This window comes from Aythya marila (genome assembly GCF_965140915.1).
Source record: "Aythya marila genome assembly, chromosome: 3".
Taxonomy (NCBI): domain Eukaryota; kingdom Metazoa; phylum Chordata; class Aves; order Anseriformes; family Anatidae; genus Aythya; species Aythya marila.
Window position 1 is genome coordinate 31,655,789 of NC_139044.1, and position 20,822 is coordinate 31,676,610.

At 40.9% G+C, this 20,822-nt stretch overlaps 2 protein-coding genes across 7 annotated transcripts in view; both read right to left on the minus strand.

The window, feature by feature from the left end:
* STRN (striatin) overlaps nucleotides 1-9,069 on the minus strand; it is a 67,725-nt gene extending 58,656 nt beyond the window's left edge. For all 4 annotated transcript variants that reach the window (XM_082757377.1, XM_082757376.1, XM_082757375.1 and 1 more), the window contains exon 1: nucleotides 8,712-9,069. In XM_082757377.1, the coding sequence (XP_082613503.1) occupies nucleotides 8,712-9,005 (294 nt within the window). In that variant the 5' untranslated portion in view covers nucleotides 9,006-9,069. The remainder of the gene's footprint in view (nucleotides 1-8,711) is intronic.
* A 904-nt stretch (nucleotides 9,070-9,973) lies between these two features.
* Nucleotides 9,974-20,822, minus strand: part of HEATR5B (HEAT repeat containing 5B) — a 56,760-nt gene continuing 45,911 nt past the window's right edge. For all 3 annotated transcript variants that reach the window (XM_082756419.1, XM_082756421.1, XM_082756420.1), the window contains exons 33-36: nucleotides 20,233-20,457; nucleotides 17,615-17,766; nucleotides 14,437-14,650; nucleotides 9,974-13,086 (exon numbers count right to left, since the gene is read on the minus strand). In XM_082756419.1, the coding sequence (XP_082612545.1) occupies nucleotides 12,782-13,086; nucleotides 14,437-14,650; nucleotides 17,615-17,766; nucleotides 20,233-20,457 (896 nt within the window). In that variant the 3' untranslated portion in view covers nucleotides 9,974-12,781. The remainder of the gene's footprint in view (nucleotides 13,087-14,436; nucleotides 14,651-17,614; nucleotides 17,767-20,232; nucleotides 20,458-20,822) is intronic.

A 20,822-nucleotide genomic window follows, 5' to 3' on the forward strand; every position in this document is an offset into this window, starting at 1 on the left:
CAACTGACCTTCTAGCTAATAAAATGCATCAAGTTGTAAACTAGTCATCAGAAACCTCTAAAACTGCCCACGGGGATCACGCAAAACCCCATATTGTTTCTTGCCCTATGGGTGGGGCACAGCTCTCTATAACGCAGCCAGCCCTGCTGGCTCAGCACTGAAGCCTCACAGCAGCAGCAACCTCCTGTTTATTCCAGGCTAAGTGCTAGGAGTTGCTGTATTACAGCTAATCTGTTAAATTAAAATCAAGAGAGTCAGGTGGAGGGGAAGAAGGGAAAAATAGGATACATGGAACAGTCTGATAGTCTGTGTCAGCTACTATTATACAGTCCATTTTCCCCCCACTTTATCTATTAAAGTTTTTGGTATTACCAACTGCAACAAAAGCTTTAAGTTTCAAGAGCATCTGGTCTAAGCTAACTGTACTGTAAATATCTTAACTGTTCCATTTCTTCACCATGAGATTTTAAAAATAACATTCATTTTTAAGTTTAAAAGAAAAAAAAAAAAAAAAAGGAAAAACAGAATCTCAGGTGTGTTTAAGAAATTCCCCAGAAGGCTCTAGGGTCACTTTACTGTGAAATGGACAAAACTGTAAGGCAACGTGCTACTTAGCACAGTGTTAGAAACTTTATTATTATTTTTGAAGTTGTTGCCTTCCTAATACACGTCTTATAAATACAGAAATACCATCAAACAATTACACTGCACCTTAATACATATGGATGTTATCAATGTTTAAAAAGTAGGCTGAAATTTACACTTTCTGGAATCATCACCCACAGTGACAAGGATGTCAAAAAGTATACCTGCACAGCTTCTTAGACTGGCATCCTGACATTACGGAAAAGAAAAATAGTTACGAAAATTTTAACTTGAACAGAAAATGTTTACAAAGAAACAATGCTATGGCTACTAAACAAATTACTCATGTTTACTATCAACTTCTATCTGTTTATAACTTTTACAGCTATTTTAAGTTAAAAGGGTATGTTTGTGGTTTTTAATTATTAAGACTCAAAAAACACTAAACGCCTTTCCATTCATTTCTTTAAAATATTTCTCTTAAATTTTAAAATAAGTAGCACTTCAAATTTTGGGGCACTTGAAGGTCAACAGCCATCATTTGGCAAAGTAAGAGCTATTAAGATACACAATCGTGTACGTACCGCTTCTCTAATTCAACAACAAGGTCTTACCGGGTTGGGAGATAGACGGCAAGGGAGGGAAAACACTCTGAGGAAAATATTGTAAAAACATGTAAATAGCTAGAATAACGAAACAGCTTTACAGATGGATCAGCCTACAACAGTCGTCCTAACCGGTCCGCCAAGATCTGCCAGAACAATTCTGCAGGCTGTCAGGTGTGCTCAGCATTGCAGATTACAGTTGCCACACGGAAGCGATACATGGCAAGTCTGTTTGTAAATAGGTGCAGGCATGCCCTGAAGAATCAGGGGGAGAAGAGGAGATAAAAACCAGGTATACCTGAGTGTGTACATGAAGGGGGAATAGCTGCGGTCTAGCACCACTGGCAAACCATTTTTCAGGCGCCACACTTGAGAAATGTTGAAAGTCACACCCACAAATTTGCAGCTCCCAGTCCTCCGAGCGATGAGCAGGTAGGATGCTTCTCTATGTGCCTGCAGCCATTGGAGATAACACAAACTGCGGTAGGACCGCCGGCAGGAGCAGGATGCAGGTACTGATTCTGAACGCTTCCCATCGTGGAGAACATGTGATCCTGCCGAGCATGCGAGGTCTGAACTGCTAAACCATCACCAGATTAAAACACACTTGATGCCCTGTATTTCAGGAGTTGATTTTACTCCAAAAAACAACATCAATTTGCTCCATTACTGGCATTAGAGATAAGCACTGAAAAAGTTAAACCAGCCAAATGAGATCAAAGATATCGCTTACAGTAAGAAAAGAGAGTTGCAAAAGCCATCCACTTACATTCTTCATCTCTTTGAAAAGATTGTTTCAAAACCAACTTGTTATCAGTCAATTTAAAACTCCTAGTAGGTCTTCCAGAATCAAAGATGATTTACTAATTTATTCCTGGCAATACCTTGATTACTAATTTAATCATCTCACCCAACAGGAACGCTTTTCTTTCTGCAGTTTGAAGTGCTTTACTACGTAGATCTCTTTTCAGATAGCCAGTCTCTCTTTTATCCACTCTTTGCTACTGCCTTTCACTATTCTAGCAACTACAAACATTAAAGTATCTGCTGAGTTAGACAAGCAATATACATTCAGCTTATTTAATCATTCTTCAGAATTAAAATTCTCTTTAATCCTTCAGTCCTTTCTGTAATACACTTAAGTGGAGAGCATTAACTTTTTTTTTTTTCCTTTTGAGTCACAGGAGCACGCTCCACGCAGACTGACGTAAGGACAAAGAGATGACATTTTCAATGTGATGTAATTTTGTAGGCAACACTGTGGTGCCTTGTCACAAAATAGCAGCGTATTATGAGCTCAAGTCCAAACTGTAAATGCCCGAATATAATTCCCTTCCACTTGCCATACAAGATCCCACGCACAGAAGGACAGAAATGCAGCAAGAGCAACCAGCAGCAAGACCGATACACAGACTTCTGGCCCGCATCTAAACTGTGACAATGGAAGTTCACGGTCCGAAGGCATCACTTGGGCACCATGAGACAAGGGAGAACAAATCTGAAGGAGAAAGGCAGTGGCTCTGCCACAGGAAGAGGAGCAAACCAGACAACCTCACAAGCATTTGGGAAGGCAGTGGGCACACACTACTGGTTTTTGCTGCCACAGCCAGGAACACCTACGCCGTGCCCTCAGGCACGCCTCGGCACCCCGAACTGACTGCGGCACCAAGTGGGGCAGACACCAAATGAAATAATTTTGCCCTCACCTCCTGTTTACAAGCACAGCTACGAACATTATGCATGCCGGTTCTGTTGGATGCTTTTGCAATCCTGCCCTATGCGCCTGACTGCCCTAAAAGGAAACATATCCCTGGCTAAGAGCAGAAAAATGCAATCTTTCCACACTGCAATCTTGCATTTAACTTCTTTGTTGCTGGGTTACTTCAACATATTCTATTTCTGTTTATATCAGCAAACTCTGTACAAATAGGAAAATAAGATCTTCTAGATGAATCAAACTACCACCACACACCAAGCAGGCCACTATAACAAAGTAAACCTTCATTTTCCCTCTTGAGGGTATTTTTATTTTTAGTGTATTGTCTGCAGAGGTTGGATCCCGAGAGCTCTAATGAGATACAGAAGATCAGTTTAAAGTATCTAAGCATTTCTCAGCAATTAAAAAAAAAAAAAGCAACAACAACAACAAAAAAAAAAACGATAACAATCCCTCCCCTGTTTATCAGTCAGTTCTTGCCACTTCTCAGATAACAAACTTAGAAGGGATGACTTGAGGAGGCCTGGCAGCCTTGCCAAATCAAAAATGTGAGTAGGTTACTGACCGATACCTATCTATTTTCTCACAGAACTGTGCACGGATATCAATTTTAGTTGAGGCTTAATATTTGTGTAGCCTTATTTCTTTTAGCATTAAAGCAAGGTGAGCCAAAAATCCCTTCAGATGCATGTGATCTTCCTTTGGGAATCTTACACAGCCTGGTCTGGAACTAGTAAATAAACTCTCCGTGTCTACTGAAACGCAGATAAAGGGCGAGTTATATTTGCAACTTCTTGTTCAAACAGTGCAAAGTTACTTACCCCTTATGCAATAAAAGTGACATGAGCAAAGACCTTCAACAGAAAAATGAGTCCTACAGCTGGAGTAGCACACAGCCATACCTGTTTAGATTATAAACATGCATCCAAAAAGGCACATGATCCTTCACTATAGGCTAACCTGACACCAAAAAAAAAACAACACCAAAGTTGTGCACCTAGACCAATACAAACTATTTTTCACTTCAGCAATATTCAAATATTAAATAGCAAGCCATGAAAATCAGACAGTACTTTATTATTCTGAAGTATAATACTGTGAAAAAAAAGTTTCTAAGCTTGAAAGACCACTTGGAGACAATGGTAAGCCTTCACACATTTGCAAAATTCTATGCCTGCTCATCCCACGTTCACATTTACAGTAGCACCTTCCTAAATGAGTTAGACCCAATTAAAAAGCGTTTCATGCATTTTTGCTAACTTACAGGTTTTAAGAGATTTGAGAAGAATGTGAAAACCTGATGCTTGGAAACACTGGGATCGTTTATGCAACAAAAAATATCACAAGTCTATAAAACTCAAGTACAGACCTGCAGAGAACCGGTCTCATCAGATTTTATTTACATTCCACTTCTCCACAAAAGCTCCAGATTTCTCTAATGCAGCTCTTTAGTCACTCAGCATCTACTCCCACCAGTCCTCCTGGTTTGAGTAAGACAAGTCATGACGGCTTATCAATGAGAATACGGGGATTAGCTGGCAGTCGTGCATGTCAGCAAACAAACAGGAAAAAAAAGGAGCACAGAAGCTTCTCTTTGCTTTGCATGAATTTGGCAACTAGAAAGTTTGCTACAAGAAGTTATCAGAAGATTCGTTAAAAGAAGTTATCAGAAGAAAGAACATCTGGTAGCCACTGAGACCCAGTTAGCATCATCTTTCCCAACTAAATGTGCCTCAGTCTTCTGACTTATTTTCATCCACTCTTCTTTTGATTTATCTGATGTGTTTGAAACATGTAAGTTGAAAATACTGTCCTTTTGGGGTGGAGAGGAATTTAATACTGATCACTGTTTTCTTTGTAATATCTGCCTTACCAGGAGAAATATTTTATCAAAGACTTCCACAGCACTTCTGCCAACTCCTTTTTCACAGAGAACCTCTGAGATTTGATGTATGTGTTCATATCTGAAAAATCTTACACAAAACTTCTTCAAATGCCATTTTATCTTCCATTTTATTGGCAAAACCACCTTCAACGCCTCAGGAGTTTTCTTCTAACTAAGCAGCTGATATTATCAACTCAGCACTCACTTCTTTTTTCTCTGAGCAGTATTTCTGTATTGTCCAGCTATCACAACAATTTTTGACTAGAAACGTTAACTCAATAAGAAGACCACGATCTAAAAGCCAACTAACAGTAAATATCAACTATTTCTGAATCGAGTAACCAATGTCCTAAAACACACTATAAATAGCCAGAGCCATCTGGCTGGTTTGCCCCTTCTCCTCATTACTTTAGCTCGTCTATCTCCAAGGACACAATCTTGCCATTCACTAAGCCTGGCTTCGCTGCCTGCCTTTTGCCTCAGAAAAGCAGCAGCAGGAGGGAAGATCACCACCAGTGACCCCCAGGGAGCTGCAATTGCTAAATCCGACTTCCATAACCGACCTCAAGTGTTTATCTGTTATTTCCACCACATTCCTTTTATTACAGTTGTTTGCTATCATTTAACCACAATTTATCTCATTTCATAACTCCTTCCCTATCTTTTTTTCTCCTCTCTCTCTCCCCCCTCTTGGCACTGTCTTACAACAGGAATATTTTCAGCAGAGCTGCAGAGACAAACACAGGATATTCGCCTTTCTCCCTAACCTCTTTGCAAACCTTCTCAAAGGAAAGCTGGCCTAGTCAAAACAATTTTGGCATCACCGTATTGGGTACCACTACTCCAACCATTCCACCACCTTGGAGAAACAGCTATCAGTCAGAAGAAATGAAAACTTCCAGCGGAGAGGACAGGAGCGAGAAAATTCCTTAGGAGGGTTTGGGGTGCCTACACATACATGGTATAGCAGTTTGCTGCAATTTAGAGCATTTGTGAAACATCAGACACACCAGCAGCAGATCTGCAAAGCATCTTTGCCAGAAAGACATTGATCTGTCAAAAGCAAAACATGCACCTTACTCCCAAGGAGCAACTGAGCGTTCCCCTGGGAAGCCTTCCCCACTGACTCCCCCGGGGAGCTCCCAATACAGGGCCCCCACATGCTGCCCCTGAGCGCGGGGCACTGCTCATTAACGCTGCTCATTAAGACTGCTCATTAACGCCACCAACAAAGGAACAAAACAGGGAACCACCCCCAGGCAGTCAGAAGGCCCACGGCTAAGGCCAGGCGGCAGATCAAACCCCGTGCGCCTCTAGGAAAGCCGAAAATGCCCCTGGGTTTGTGCACGTGTTCGTCTCTTGATGAAGCTGTTGGGACAGGCTGGTCCAACGCATAATGACAACATTGAAATGCAGTCCAGAAAAATGCAGAATGAATAATAAAAAAAAAAATCCTTAAACCCTTTGCAGAACAGGAAACCCATTCTTGTCAACTCTCCCAAGCAGCTCCTACAGAATTTGACAAAAAGAAAGTTGCTTGGTTCTGAAAAGATGCAAAAATAAGCGATATCACTATAAAACATGGTTTGTCAATACCAGAAGGAGAAATAGGAAAGTTCGTATTTATTCCTGGTGAATTACTACACAAGGGGTCATGAAAGTTTATTATTAGGGTAATTTTTCAATCTGCAGATGTCAGAGTACTGTAAACACAAAGCCGGCATTAATAGTGAAATGCATAATTAGCATATAAGCATCTAGGGAAGCCCTGTATGAATCTGTTTTCAGTTTGACTTGAAATACACAGCTTACTAATGATACTTGCAGAGACATCAATATTGAAGTCCTCTTTCACCCTGAATGAAGAAGATTACATAGTAGAGACAATAATCGTTTTTAAAGATTAAAGAAGAATAATCAGAAAATTGCAGCAAACATGGATAGTTGCCAGGGAAAGCAAAATTTAGGCACTTGATAGGAATAAAAACCTTGGGAAAGCAGTGTTAGACCAGCAATTAGGAGCAGAGAGTAAGATGCCTGACATGTCAACTCATGTATTTTTCTAAACTCCGGGAAAGGGTGTGTGTCACCTGAACAAGCATCACATAACTCAACAAAATGGTACTCTAGCTGAATATCACATTTAATTCCACACAACTAATTACAAGGAAAAAAAAAAAAAAAAAAGCCCAGAGGGGAAGAAAAGGAAGACAGGAAATCACAGTTGGATTGACTTATGAGGTGGTTTTCAGAAGGAGAGTATAGCTTAACTAATCACTGACTGCAGAGCAGCAGCCAAGCAGGGCAATATCTTAAGTATTTAAATATCACAGCAGTAAGAAACTAGAGATAAAAAGTCAACCTCTAAGAAGCAAGATGAATTAGAGATAAAATTTATGGGATACTAACAACACCATACAAAAGAGGATCCCTGCCACACAGCCTTCCAAGAGAGCAGGCAATCTAACATTTAATTTACATTGGACGGAAGGCCAGTAAAGCACAATCAGGAGCATTGTATCTTTATCTCGAGAGAGAGAGACTGCATGACCTCAAATTTCCATTATTCTGTTAAACACTTCCAACTATATAGGCCAACAAAAGGCTTCAGAAGCAGCGTGGAATCTGTTTTTAATTAACGCTGCTCATCCTTCGCTTGTACATGCACCGCCTCGCAAAGCCCTCCTGCAGCTGCCGAGCCCCTAACGCCAACCTCTCACGCGGATCAAAGCCCATTCGACCGAACACGGTCACAGCAGACGTCATGCCCGATGCCTGCAGAGACAGCCAAGAATTTTGCACCTTTCTGAACATGACTCTGCAGCAGATAAATGCTGTTACGGCTTGTGGCAATGCCAGTCACAGCTAATTATAACTTTATTGAGACGTTTTGGCAGGAACCAGAGGAGTTGAAGCAAGCAACTTGTAATCGGGTTATATTCCCAGTTCTGCCACCGAGAATACACGGCTCCGACACACAGCTTCAACGCTCTGCTTCCTTCCTGCTGCCTCATCCGTGACACTCACCGAGCTTTTGAGGGATGCTGGGGAAGGCGGGGGAAGAAGGGGAGGAATGGCATGCCTGCCTCTCGTCTCAGAGGGCACTATAAACGTGCTCAGTGTTATTACTAGGAGAGCACTGGCAGAACTTCTGAGGACCTGTAAAACAGATGTTGTTCTCCAGAGCAGTCTGTGAGACCTGTATCAGCTGTGCAAAAACACCCAGGGGAATCTCATAAATACCTCGATCTGTGACACGCAGCGTTCTTGTTACAGGAAACTAAGCTGGTTGCTGTCTACATAATAATTACTGGATATAGTGAATAGAAACGTGGCTCTGCTACTAACAAATTTTTCATCGAAGCATTGAGGTTAGAATAAAAATTACGTCCCTCTCCGGCTCACCACCACTTCCTCTGAGTCCCTGCAAGGGAACCAACACTGGGCAAGGAATCTCACATCTGCCACTCTTCTCGGAGGGCTTTTGCTCGATGTTACTATAGAAAGTAGAATTAAGGGGGTGACTTTCCTGCTAGTTAAGAATAGGAAAAGAAAAAAAAAAAATAAGAAGCGGTTGATGTTGCTAAACTGGCTCAAGACCGTCTTTATGAAGACGGCACCTTCAAGGAAAGCCACAGAGAGCCGGGAGACGGCCGGGAAGTTGGGGCGAGGCCGGGAGACCCAGGAAGGCAGCCCGGGAGACCGCGAGGATTCCCCACCGACACCCCCCCGCTGAACAAGCCCGAGGGGGCTCCCCCGGGCAGGCAGCGCTCCCCCGGCCCCCCCCCGGCTCCCCGGAGCCCCGGCACCCCCGGAGGGCTCCGTGGAGCAGCCGAGCGCCTCCCGCGGCGGCCGGGCCCGGGGAGCGGCCGGGAGCCGCCATGTCGCGCCGTGCCCCGCCGAGGCCGGGGCTCCCTACCTGCAGCTCCGCCCGCTCCGCCTCCCACTCGGCGCGCTCCGCCTCGAAGCGGCCCCACTCGTGCTGCAGGAAATGCAGGATGCCCGGCACGCTGTACTGAGCCCGGGACGCCGGCACCGGTGCGGCGGCACCGGGCACCCCCCCGACACCGCCGCCTCCTCCTCCTCCTCCTCCTCCTGCCGCCGCCGCCTCTCCCGGCTCCAGCCCCGGCCCGCCGGCCGGCGGCGGCAGCAGCAGCGCGTTGTTGTTGTTGTTGTTGCTGAAGAAGACGCCGGGCCCCGCTTGCTCGTCCATGGCCGGGCCGGCTCCGCCGCCGCCGCCGCCGCCCCCGCCCAGCCGCGTCCCGGCAGCGGCAGCGACCTGGGCGCGTCCCGCCCGCCCGCCGCCGTCAGCGCCTGACAGCCGCCCCCGCCGCCTGCTACCGCGGCCCGACGGGGACAATCCCGGGGAGCGATTCGCCGCCCGGCCGCCGGGGCTGCTGGGAGATGTAGTGCCCGCGGGCGGCGGCGGGAGGGGACTCGTCCTCCTCCTCCTCCTCCTCCTCCCACAGTGTCACGCTAGGGCTCCCTGGGGACACGATAAGGGGCAAGGGTTGTGCAGCAGCTCCGCCAATGCCCACCAAAGGCTGCTCTTTCAGCTCCTGGCGGTTCAATTCTGGTCTTGTCTGGCCACCGCTCGCTGTCAAGGCGTTGGGAACTCTGCATCCATCACAGGATTAGTGGGTTTCCTGAAAACCTTTAGGGTGGCACAACGGTGCTTCTCAGGAATTACCCCACTGCCTCTTCTGAAAGGATAACAAGGCTTTTAGAGACTGATGGCAACACCACAGGTGGAGGGCAGGAGCTGTCAGCAGCATTGCTCTCTCACACCTTTCCCAGAAGCACTAAAACACCAAAGCTGGGCTTAGTTGCCCTGTTACATAAGAGGCTTGCTAAAGAGCGATGCGCACCACCACCACCACCAGGCTTTACAGCAGGGCTTTGTGCTAGCAGCCCTCAGACCTCTCCACATGAAGACAGGCAGATGTGGAAGGCTGCCTCAGCCACAGGTGGGTGGCTGCCGAGCCACGATGGGACATCCTCAGCTCGCAGCATCAACATCAACCCCTGCGTGCCCCACAAGTGCCCCGCTGCTTGCTCAAGCAGCGCTTCCTGTTTGGCTCTAGCTGATCCGAAACTGCACTTGCTTCGTAACCCAGCCCTGAGAAGTTGTAACTGCGGCTGGTGGGCAGCCTCTGAGCACTTTTACAGAGGGGAAAAAGAATTAAGGAAGCTTGCAGAAAGGATCAGGAACCGCCGGGGAACGTCACCAAAAGCACCCAGCTGGGAACTCAGGCTGGGGGAAACCTGGTAGAGAAACAGGGCAGAACAACAAGGCTCACTGAGAAAGGAAGGAAACAGCGGAAAGACGTGAAGGGGAAACGCAGCAACAAGCTTCATGAAAAAGCGCAGCAAAATGGCCAGCAACAAGGAAAATGACGAAAAGGAGTGTGACCAAAAAAAAAAAAAAACAAAAAAAAAACAATAAGCACTACAGACAGTTCCAGTTTTATTTTTTTAATCAAATGAAGTTTGATGCAAAAATATCATGTAAAACCACATGGTCATACTTTTCATATCCAGAGCAAGTAAAGCAAATGAAAACTAGAAACTAGAGAAGCATGTACACGAATGAATGTTGAGCCTGTTGTATACCATCACAGTGTACATAGAAAAACCTCTCCCTTCCCTATATCTCTGTATCTATCTAGCATTATTTTCCCTTCTGCTAACGTTTTTACTGTTTTTCTACAGACTTTAGTTATGCTTGATTGCTACACTTCCCCCCACCCCCCTTTTCTGAGTTTTCAGGTGTCTTTTTAACTGGAGTGTAGGCAAAACATGAAAGTGCTGAGATTAAAAAAAAAATAAAAAAATACAGTAAATAAAGACAACCTTGATTATAGACAAAAAGTTGTCAATTACTAGATTACCTGCAGGAGGGAGTGGGGGGGTGGAGGGGTGGAAAGAAGCAGGTTCTAAACTTTTCTAATTTTTACTTGCAAATTTTTTGGGTTCAGTTATGTAGCGAAAGTTTCCTTAACACTTTCACTGAACTTTTCCTTAAATGTTGAACACATTCAGAACAACTGCTGAGCAAAATAGCATTGTACTGTTGAGCATTAAGATTTTGATCAACTTCAATCCCAGTACGCAAAGATGACAAAGATAGTGAAATTACTCCTCATGTACGGCATACTATTTTTAGTGCTGCATGCATCTTTAACTCCAGCAGGAAAGGAACAAGACTTGAAAGCTATTCTTATTAACACATTTATGAAAAATGTTTGAAAGACTAGAGTCTGCATTTCTTGTTGTGGCGCAAACTTCTTGTCCTCACTTTAGTGCTAAAAGAATCAGTGTGAAATAAAAGGCTTTCAGATATCTTTGTGTTAAACCTTCTTCACACACCAAATACAAAGAGCAAAAAAGCATTACCTTGTCCTTCATTTTGCAAAGGTCTTCAAAGGGTTACATAAGCTCTTATGGAAAATGAAAGACCAGAGGCAAGTGATTATGCAAAAATAATGGTCTACAAATATTTCACCCAACTATTAATCATGTTCATTTCTATTTACTATCCCTTTGTTATATTTACGTTCAAGTGAAGCTTCTAAAATATATACAGTTTTTACATAGTGCTGTTATATCCAGAAAAACACAAACAGAGAGAAGAGATGAAACCCAACAGTCCTAGTCTTCCAGTTACATGACTTCTCTATAAAGCAAAATGTATAGAAAGAGCCCTATGGAAGTCTACAAATTCAACAGGAGTGTCAAAAACTTCATGCAAGTCAGTCTTGTATATACAAGAAAATACATGGTTCTCTACTTCTGCCAGGATGAAGGGTAAGGTCTGTCAGAAGGCAGACATGACCATTGGGAGTTGCTGGCTCTTGTGCCGTAAGGTCAGCACAGCACACGATTTCTCTTTAAGCTCCAAAATCTGCAAATCAAACTCTCTCAGATGGGAACCATGTGCTTTTTTAAAAAATATATAAATAAAAGCCTGGTAAGAGAAGGAAAAATTGGAGGATCCTGGCTCACGCTTGTGTTCTGCTTCCTTACAGTTGGTTAAGGTGCAAAAGGCGCACGTCATTTGGCTCTGCAAACTTTATCAAGACTACAGATAAGATATATCCAATGAGACTAAATTTTGCAGGAATCAGTAAATGTCTAGGAATCTGAACAAAAAGCAGCGCACAGTCATCATAATCAACTAGCGTCTGATAGAGAGACTGCAATAACACACAGCACCTTACAATGGCCAAATTCTATAGCTACAAAACTCCAGATAGCAGGCAGTCCTCTTTATAAAGTCATTTTCCAATGCATTTTCTCTTTTTAATTTATCTTAGAAGAGATAGGGTATCAGATTCTTGGAATCCTTTATTAATTTTCAAGCACGGAAATGGACCTAAACGAAATATACATCATATAAGTAAAGACGACTCATTACAACCGCATGCTTGATTGTTCACCTTGAGAAAGGCTTAAAGTTGTCTTTTTTTTTTTTTTTTTCTCTTCATGCAAGCTGAAATGATTTACAGTGTCTGGCAGCCCCCTTCCTTAGTTTGTTTTAAAAGGAAAAAGTGCATACTTCTACACTCAAAATTCCCCATGGTATACAGTAAGTACTGCGTAACAGCTTCCCCTCTTCCCTCCATCCCCACTGTGTTAGTGTTGCCACAGTGGTAGCATAACAGTCACTACATTTCAGAAACCATTCAGAAAGGTTCAGGGTACCTTTTAAAAATAAATAAAACAATTTCATAAGATAGACAATAGGGGTTTTTGGTGGATAATTTATAACGTAAATGCATAAATATGATCACATTCAATTTCTCAAAAACCTATACAAATACTAGTAACACCACTTCCCTTGTAATGCATGGATTTCAAGTAATTACACAAAGCTCTACTAGCCTTTAACATACAAATTTCACAAAATTACAGACACATATGCAGTAACACATCAGGGATAATGTAATGCTTCTGACTAGTGAGCAGTCCAAAAATAATAAAAGTAATTCAAAAAAAGCTAGTTTTCAGTTTAATTGTTGGGGTGGAATGTACTGTGGGTGGTGGTTGCCTAGCAGCTGCTTTTGCTTTGCTGGCCTGACTTGCTCGGACTGCAGTTTCTAGACGTGTTTTTAATTCGGGAGCAGCTCCCATTACTGTCTTGAAAGCATGTGGGTAAAGTGGACCAATGTGCATTAGATTCTGAAGTGCAAACTCATGAAGATCCTTAGATACCGTAGATGCAGAAGCAAAGGCATTTTCATTCAGTAAATAGGAGATCAGAGTGGGAACAAGAAGTGCAAGCAACTGGACTCCTAAAAGTAAAAGAAAAAAAGAGTAGCAATCATATCAGAAGGAAACAAAACAAAACAAAGAACTGCATCAGTTACTAGTCTAATATGGGTTATTTCATTTTCCATATAGACAATGAGCACTGTAATTACAAATGAGCCTATCAAGAACAAACAATATGAAGACCGTTTCCTTGTCTTTGGTCACTCAAACCTTGCTTATCAGAATTGTGCTTCAGACTTCTATTTTTGTTCATCACAGTTATTTTGCTCCTGACACATCTTTAGAGATGCCTTTGCACAGTCTGACTGCAGATCATTGATAACAGATCTTAAAATGTCGAGTGACTATCATATTAAAGGACTTTAAAACACTTTTGTGACAGAGAGAAACATTATTCAATTGAATCTGAAAAGCAGCCTCCCCACTGAGCATAACAGAACTGCTATTACTATGCAACTGCTCACTAAAAATTCAGGGACATTTATCTGGTATATTATATTACTCCATATTGGAAGGTATCAGTTCAAAAACTACCATTACAAATATGTAATGGGCTAGCAAAAACTAACAGGACCACAGCTGAAAATGGCACAGAGTTTATCTTGAAAACAAAAAAATCAACTAAAGTAGTAGGGCTAATTTTTCTATCTAGAGAGGATACAAGTACACCTCTGAAACATGTAAAATATTAGCTGTAAATTTAGAAGAACTTAAACATTTCAGTTATTCTCCCATTTTACATGTGTTTGAAACAACTATGCCAGAAGTATATCATCAGTGAAGAGAAATATCAACAGGGAATACATTTGGAAAAAAAAACAGTAATATCTTTACAATTGATTTTAAATGCTGATTACATCAAGGTCTGCAGACTAAGTCTTTGGTTATTACATTGTTTCAGTTACTCTAACTGAATTTTAAGATATACTATAACATTGTATTCTATCTACAACGCAAACAAAAGGCTCCATATACAGATCTAGGTATTCTGACCAGTGCAATTCAATTTCTGGGGCTCTTTAAACAAGCTTAGTTGAGGTGGTAGAAGCAACCTGATAAAAGCGATGAGTATGCTAAAATAAATAGAAGTTAAAAACAGGAAAAAGTAAATTTACACATACATTTCCAAATACAAGAAAGCATCACTACTTCTGTTCACATTTAGATTTTTCTTTGTAATCACCAAAATCTGAAATCATACTGTACACATTATACAAGCCCATGTATACAAGAGTTCTAGTAATAGACTCACAAAAGTGTGTTGCACAGATGTTTTGTGAAAATGGCACCAAGTTCCAAACTGCAAGAGTCCTAGTGTTCAATATTTTGTTTTAGAATTACACATTTATCTAGAAAAACGAAATACTTACTATTCTGCTCCTCACCAAGGGCAACCAATGTTTCAAGGACTTTAATTCCTTCCTGGACTGCTAACAGCTCCAGGTTGTTGTTTGGGCGGTTCCTCTCCACAGCTTTCAACTTCTCCACCATTATAGGGGCCAATGAATGAATATACGGAGTTGACAGGGCACGATTGGTATGTTGGAACACAGAAAGCAGAAGCTGGTAACACTTGGCTTGAACCTAGTGAAATCAAGATAAATACATTGTCCTCAAAGTTACTTGTTAACTCAGGGAGTTCTAATAAAATCTGCTATCTATGTGTGTGAGACACATGCGCTACATAAAAACAAACAAACAAACAAAAAAACAGAACTACAAATCAACTACAAATAAGCAGGAAAGAAACAAAGTGAGTAAAACCAGTTTTCAATAAGAGAAGCAGAAGCTTTTTATATGTAGTTGATTCTAATCCTTCAGTTACATATTACTTCACATAAAGGCTAAGGGATTGTCTCTGTGAAATTGTTTAGGGTTGATTTTGTGCCATTAAACAGCTTGGTAGTCTTCAGTTAGAACCAACTGCAGGTACAAAATGGTGTTAAAAAACAGAGACTCAGAGAAAAGAAAGGAATGGTTAATGTCATACTAGGCAGCCACACAGGTCCACAGAGAATGACATCTGTAAGCCTCAGAACTCTCAACACTAACAGTAGATTGAATAGCATTTAATGTTTTTGAAAATACAATCTCAGAAAGGTAATGGAATCTATAAAAATGACTCAAATCAAAGTGATCTTACAGGTGGTCTTTTGTACACGTGTATGTGTAACTACAGAGTGAATTGGAACACATATCCCTCTCCTCTCTTCCTTTCTATTCCTCCCCCGCCCCCCTCTTTTTGCTAGAAGTAGGGAATAGTAAAGTCAACATTTGGGAAAATGACTCACTGATAGCCTTATCTGGAAGAACTTTTATGAATGCATTTGAGTTGGGTTCACAAAAGCACTTCTCCAAAATGCTACACAAACAACCAAGAGCAGTTGAAAAGGTAAAACACTACAAGCATGTGAATAAAACACAGCACATTTTCAAACTACACTCAAGCCAGAACAGAAGGAGTTATCAAGCATGAACAGAAACATTCCAGAGGAAGTATTACTGAACACAGTGATCTGGGAGGAGATGGGGGATGACTGAAAACAGAGATGTATAAATAAAAATATTGATTTAAAAGGACAGATAATAAAAACTAATAGTAAGAAAATACAAGTTATGCAGCTCAGTTTGTTTGTTAATATATGACTGCAAGTTTTTTGTAGAGTTCAGTGTTTTAGGTCTGAAGTAATAACAACTCCTCAAATAATATTTCTGTGCTTTTTAAACAGAGCTCCATGGTAGAAAAGTATGCTGAGTAATGCATTAGGAGAAAAATCTTTGACCTTGTTCAACAAATTATTCCTGTATCTTTCCATACCACTCCAAATAATTCCCTTCCCTTTACTCATTATTAATTAAGGTTATTAACCTTCAAAATAATGAGTAAAGGCATGTGTTGTTGTGTTTTGTTTTTTTTTTTTACATGCATGTGTAATTGAAGTACAAGTTTTTCAACTCCATCGGACAGCAGAATTCCATGTAATTTCCTTTTATTCTATGTATTTATAAATATAAATCTTGTGACTACTTTGCATTCACAGAAGCCCACAAAAACTCCTGCAAGTTAAAGCCAGGGCTTCTTCAAAGTCTGTAAAACACACTCTCCCATAAAACTCACCAATTAGCATTAAGAGTCAAGGGTCTCTCATCTGAGAGCCTATAGCTCCAGAAAATGAACTTGCCTTCAGGATATTATTATACAGCATATCTAACCTTTCAGGCGTTTGCAGGCAAGTACTAAAAAATATTCCTGTATTTCTTCTAAGACAGTGGTAGTTCTTTAGAAGAGTTGTTCCTCCTCTCCATAATCAGTTCAATGCTTATATTACAAACAGGTGCCTCACAACTTACCCCAAATCCAGTAATGACTGCTTTATATTTAAAAAAAAAATTAGAATAAACACACAACAAGCATTACAGAGTATATGCTCTACACGTCAGCAAGGAGAGTGAGTGGACATAATCTGGCTGCTGTCAAAGCATTCCCTGTGAATTACAGAATTAGCATTAAGTTCCAGCTCACCGAGAGCTTGCCAGCAGGGTGGGCAAAGATGTACTTTGCTGTTTGTGTGTTTATACAGAGCTGACAGAGTAAGACATAAGTTTCTGCATGATAGAGCTGACACTTACATTCACACGCTAAAATCTTAAGCAGTCTTTCATCCAAAGTTAGGCTTCAGAAGAGAACCAACTGAGTTTTATGGCCACAATGGAAAAGGCCAGCCGTACTGCAGAGAACTCTGTCTGAACAGGATTCTAAATGCTTCAACGTGACCCTACGTGGGTCAGCATTTTCTGCGTATTTTCCTTCTCAGGGATCTCTGCAGTACTTGCTTGTGGAAAAACTAGAGGTTTATTCAGTTTTAGCTCCCACCTGCAGATGTGTATACCCATTCAACCATACTAACGTATACGTGGCTGGAACAGTTATGCTAAACTATAGAGCACGGTAGCCTGCTTGAGCAAAGTTAGGCTACAACTTTTTGTTTTCTCTCTTTAGTGAGAAAACGTTTCAGAAGACAATTCATAAAGACAAAGCAAAGGACGGAAGTGAATTTGCAATCTGTAGATGCCCTTGACAGTGACCATAGAATTATGTTTTCTCAACTGGGTTTTGTATGAACATATAAAATAAGCATAGGATTTACACAGAGTTCATCGGAAGTGTGGGTTGTAATTTTATCTGCAGAATATGTGGTTTAGTTTGTATTAGAAAAGATCAGGGTCAGTGTAAAAATCTCACTATTCTCTAGTATCCGTACTTTTTCTATTTGCTAAAATTTCACACAAACACACTTTTCCTTTAAAAAGCTGCACGGCAGGTACCTCACACAAGGCTATGAACAAACTACCTAGAAGCACTTGCTTTGGGTTGTTTTGATAATTAAGGAGTTCCTATAACACAATGTTGAAAATTCTGGTTATTTTGGCAAGCAGTATCTGTCTCTGAAGTAAAGGCATCACAAAACATTCAGGAAACATAGTAAATGTATCACAAGTACTTTTTCTCAGCTCTGTATCATTCACATTCCTGTATCATGATCTTACCCAAGGATCACTGGAATTTAGCGCATTTTTAAATCTGTTTATACATCCATTTTGCAAAGACTGCACTCCAATTATTTCAGTGCTTGCTGACCAAAGGAAGAGAGCAATAGCTGTAAGTATGCTTACTTCATCAAGAACAGGCTTAGAGGTTTCTGAAAAAAAAAACAAAAACAAAAACAGACTGTTAGCTGACTCCAAAAAGGAGTTTGAATTTATTTAGTAAAACCCAGTGAACACACGGAAACTCAAAGTCAAAATAAATGTACTTTAAAAGACTTGCAACTGCATACAAATACACATTTTCTCATTACAGAATCACTTTATTGTTATTTGACTGTGACTGAAAATTTAAAGCTGAGCAACTCTTTTCTAATAGCTGTTTAAATAAAGTGATTCAAACTTTCCAAAACAAATATCAAGCCAAAAACATCATGCACACTTCTCTGAACAAGTCACATTTTTGTTTTCAATCTGTAAACAAGGTGGAGAAACGTATTTTTGAAATCTTATCCCCATTAAAAATATAATTTGTTTCTTTTTTGTTGTTGTTGTTCTCTTCAGCTGATACACCAGAGTAAGAAACTGATAAACAGCAGGCAATAACTTTCACATAATGTGAGGTTTTACCTAACAGACAAATTGATCTGATGGCTATCTGTCACCAAAAAAAAAAGTAGTCCTACTTTAACCGTCCCTTCTTTTCTAATTCATCTGTATTTGCAGTTCTCATTCTTTTTTCTCCTTATACCAGCTCTTCACGGATCTCATCCATGAACAGGGGAAAAAATTAAGTACTTCTCTGCTGGTTTTGTTGCCAGATTGCTATGACTCTCAAGGGAGAGCAGAACCAATGAAGCAACAGCTATATGGACAGCAAAAACGAAGGCAGCATGACATCCTTCTACAGATGTCAGCTAGTCATTAGGTTGGCTTAGCCACGATACGGAAACTCACTTCAAAAAAAGGACTCCGAGCATTAAGTGACAAACATGTGGCAGGGTTTTGTGTTTTGTTGTTATTTGGTTGGTTTAGGGTGGTGGTGGGATTTGTTTTGAATTTTATTGAATCACGAGACTTGAAATTGTATGCAGCAGACCTCACTTAGATTCTTGGTGATACGCCCCACTTCACAAAAGACTGGGAAGGAACAGGAAAATTTACATTCTTGCAACAAACTGTCTGCAAAGAGCCTAGAGACCAATAATGTTTGTAGAAAGATGAACTGGGGAACCTTTACAGTAACAAAACGCTGGAAGACAAGAGCTGATATGATAGAACAAATTAGAATTTTGACTTGGATAATGCAAATACGTTGATCTTTCCCCTTCAGACATTTTCAGGACTGTTTGCAATTACCTACTCACTCCCTATATGTCACATGAGTAACTCCATTCACGCTTCTCTTTAGACTCCATAAATAGTTCCTTGGGGATGCAATGGGAGGTTTTTTGGCTGGGCTGCCATTATGCAAATGACAAATCTTTGTGTCTCTTTTTTTGCTAACTATGCAACTGAGACTGTACATCTTTTTTGCTTTTTGAAGAGCAAGGCAAAGTACAAATGGGAACCAACAGAAGTAGTCTGTAGTTCTCTAAACAGACACAGCAGACATCCTGCTGGTGGGTAACAGATTTTTTTTGGCAGGGGTAGGGTTTTTTCTAACCACTGAAAGCCTGCAACAGTATTGTGAATTTTCTACTCCAGTATGAACTTTGCCACAATTATCCCTTGCTGTCTTCACATTCATTCACTTTAACATTCACTGTCGTTAAAAACTACACAAATCCTGTCAGCAAGCACTTAAAAGATATAGACTGCCATTTTCCTTGAGGCTTAATTTAAAGTGTTGAGTCCATATATACAGTACAGAACAATCTAAAAAACTAAAATCTCCTTTCGTTTAAGCTAGCAGGTATTCTGTGGAAATAGGAAAGGAGGGGTGGAAATGATAGTTTGCTTGGGCATTGCCAACACCTCTAGAGTTGCCAGTAGTCACAGAAATTGACCCATGGCCTAGGAAGTGAAGTGAATTCAGCTTGAAACTCCTTCAGACTACTTGCGAGACACTGATCAGGTGTCAGAAAGACTGATCGGTATCAGAAGGTAGATTTCCAAGTTCCAGAAACAAGTCACTAGCTGAAACTATGAAGACTGATAAAATTAGCTGGGATGAAAATATGAAGCACAAAATTAATACTCTATAATGGAATTCAAAATGGCAGAGCAAAGTCTAAACTAGTATAGCAAAATACCCTGAAGAAAGCAGACCTGCAAGACGAGTTGCAAAAGGCAACATTTCTAATAGGAGGTTATGACTTATATTGCCAAAGAAAACAGACCAACAAGGAGAAAACTGTGAGGGAATCTCCTAAGGTATACCTGTATTTTCTTAAAGACAATGTTGTGTTTGGCTTCAAAACAACCTGCTACATAACTTCTATTAGTTAAGCTGTGTGCACTCAGATCTTGCCCATTTCAGTTTTACAACCAATTCACTGCCACTTTTAATTTCAACCCTCAGATACGCAACCTATTAAATTATAGACAGACACAATACTTGCCTTTTCATTAAGGCAAAACCCAGCTCTCCAAGTTTCCTGCACTGCAAAACCACTTACCAGGTTGCGAGTATTCCAGGACAGATGCCAGAGTACTGCGGATAAGACTTGCCCACTGTTTTTGAGTTTCATCAGTCTTGACTGTTGGAAGAGTAACAATAGCTTTTATTCCTTGAAGGGCTGCACTGACTGGAGGTGGGACCTGATTATCTGCTGATTTTACAGCTGTTTCTTTCAATACTCTTGTAATTAGAAAGAGGATAGTGGGCAGCACTGTCATGCAACCTAAAGAAGACAAAGTAGAATTTCTGGAGTTAATTTCAAACAGTGTGGTAGATAACCTCTTAAGCTTTCTCAGAATAGTTATACATGGCTAACAAGATAAACTGCTAACAAGTAATATGTGCAGGTCAGTATTTTAACTTCAGTAGTACTGGTGAATTAATTTGGTGTACAGCATAATCAAACTCATACAAGCCAACACTTGTTATCAATTCAAGAATGATTCAGCTATTAAAATTTTTCCCTGCATAGCTTCCATGAGAGAATTAAGTATCTTAAAACATGATCTGCATATGTCTAGGATCCTGTAAAAAAAAGAAATACAGTAATTGATCTGGAAGCAAGTGTCCAGGTTAGGGCAGTTTCCA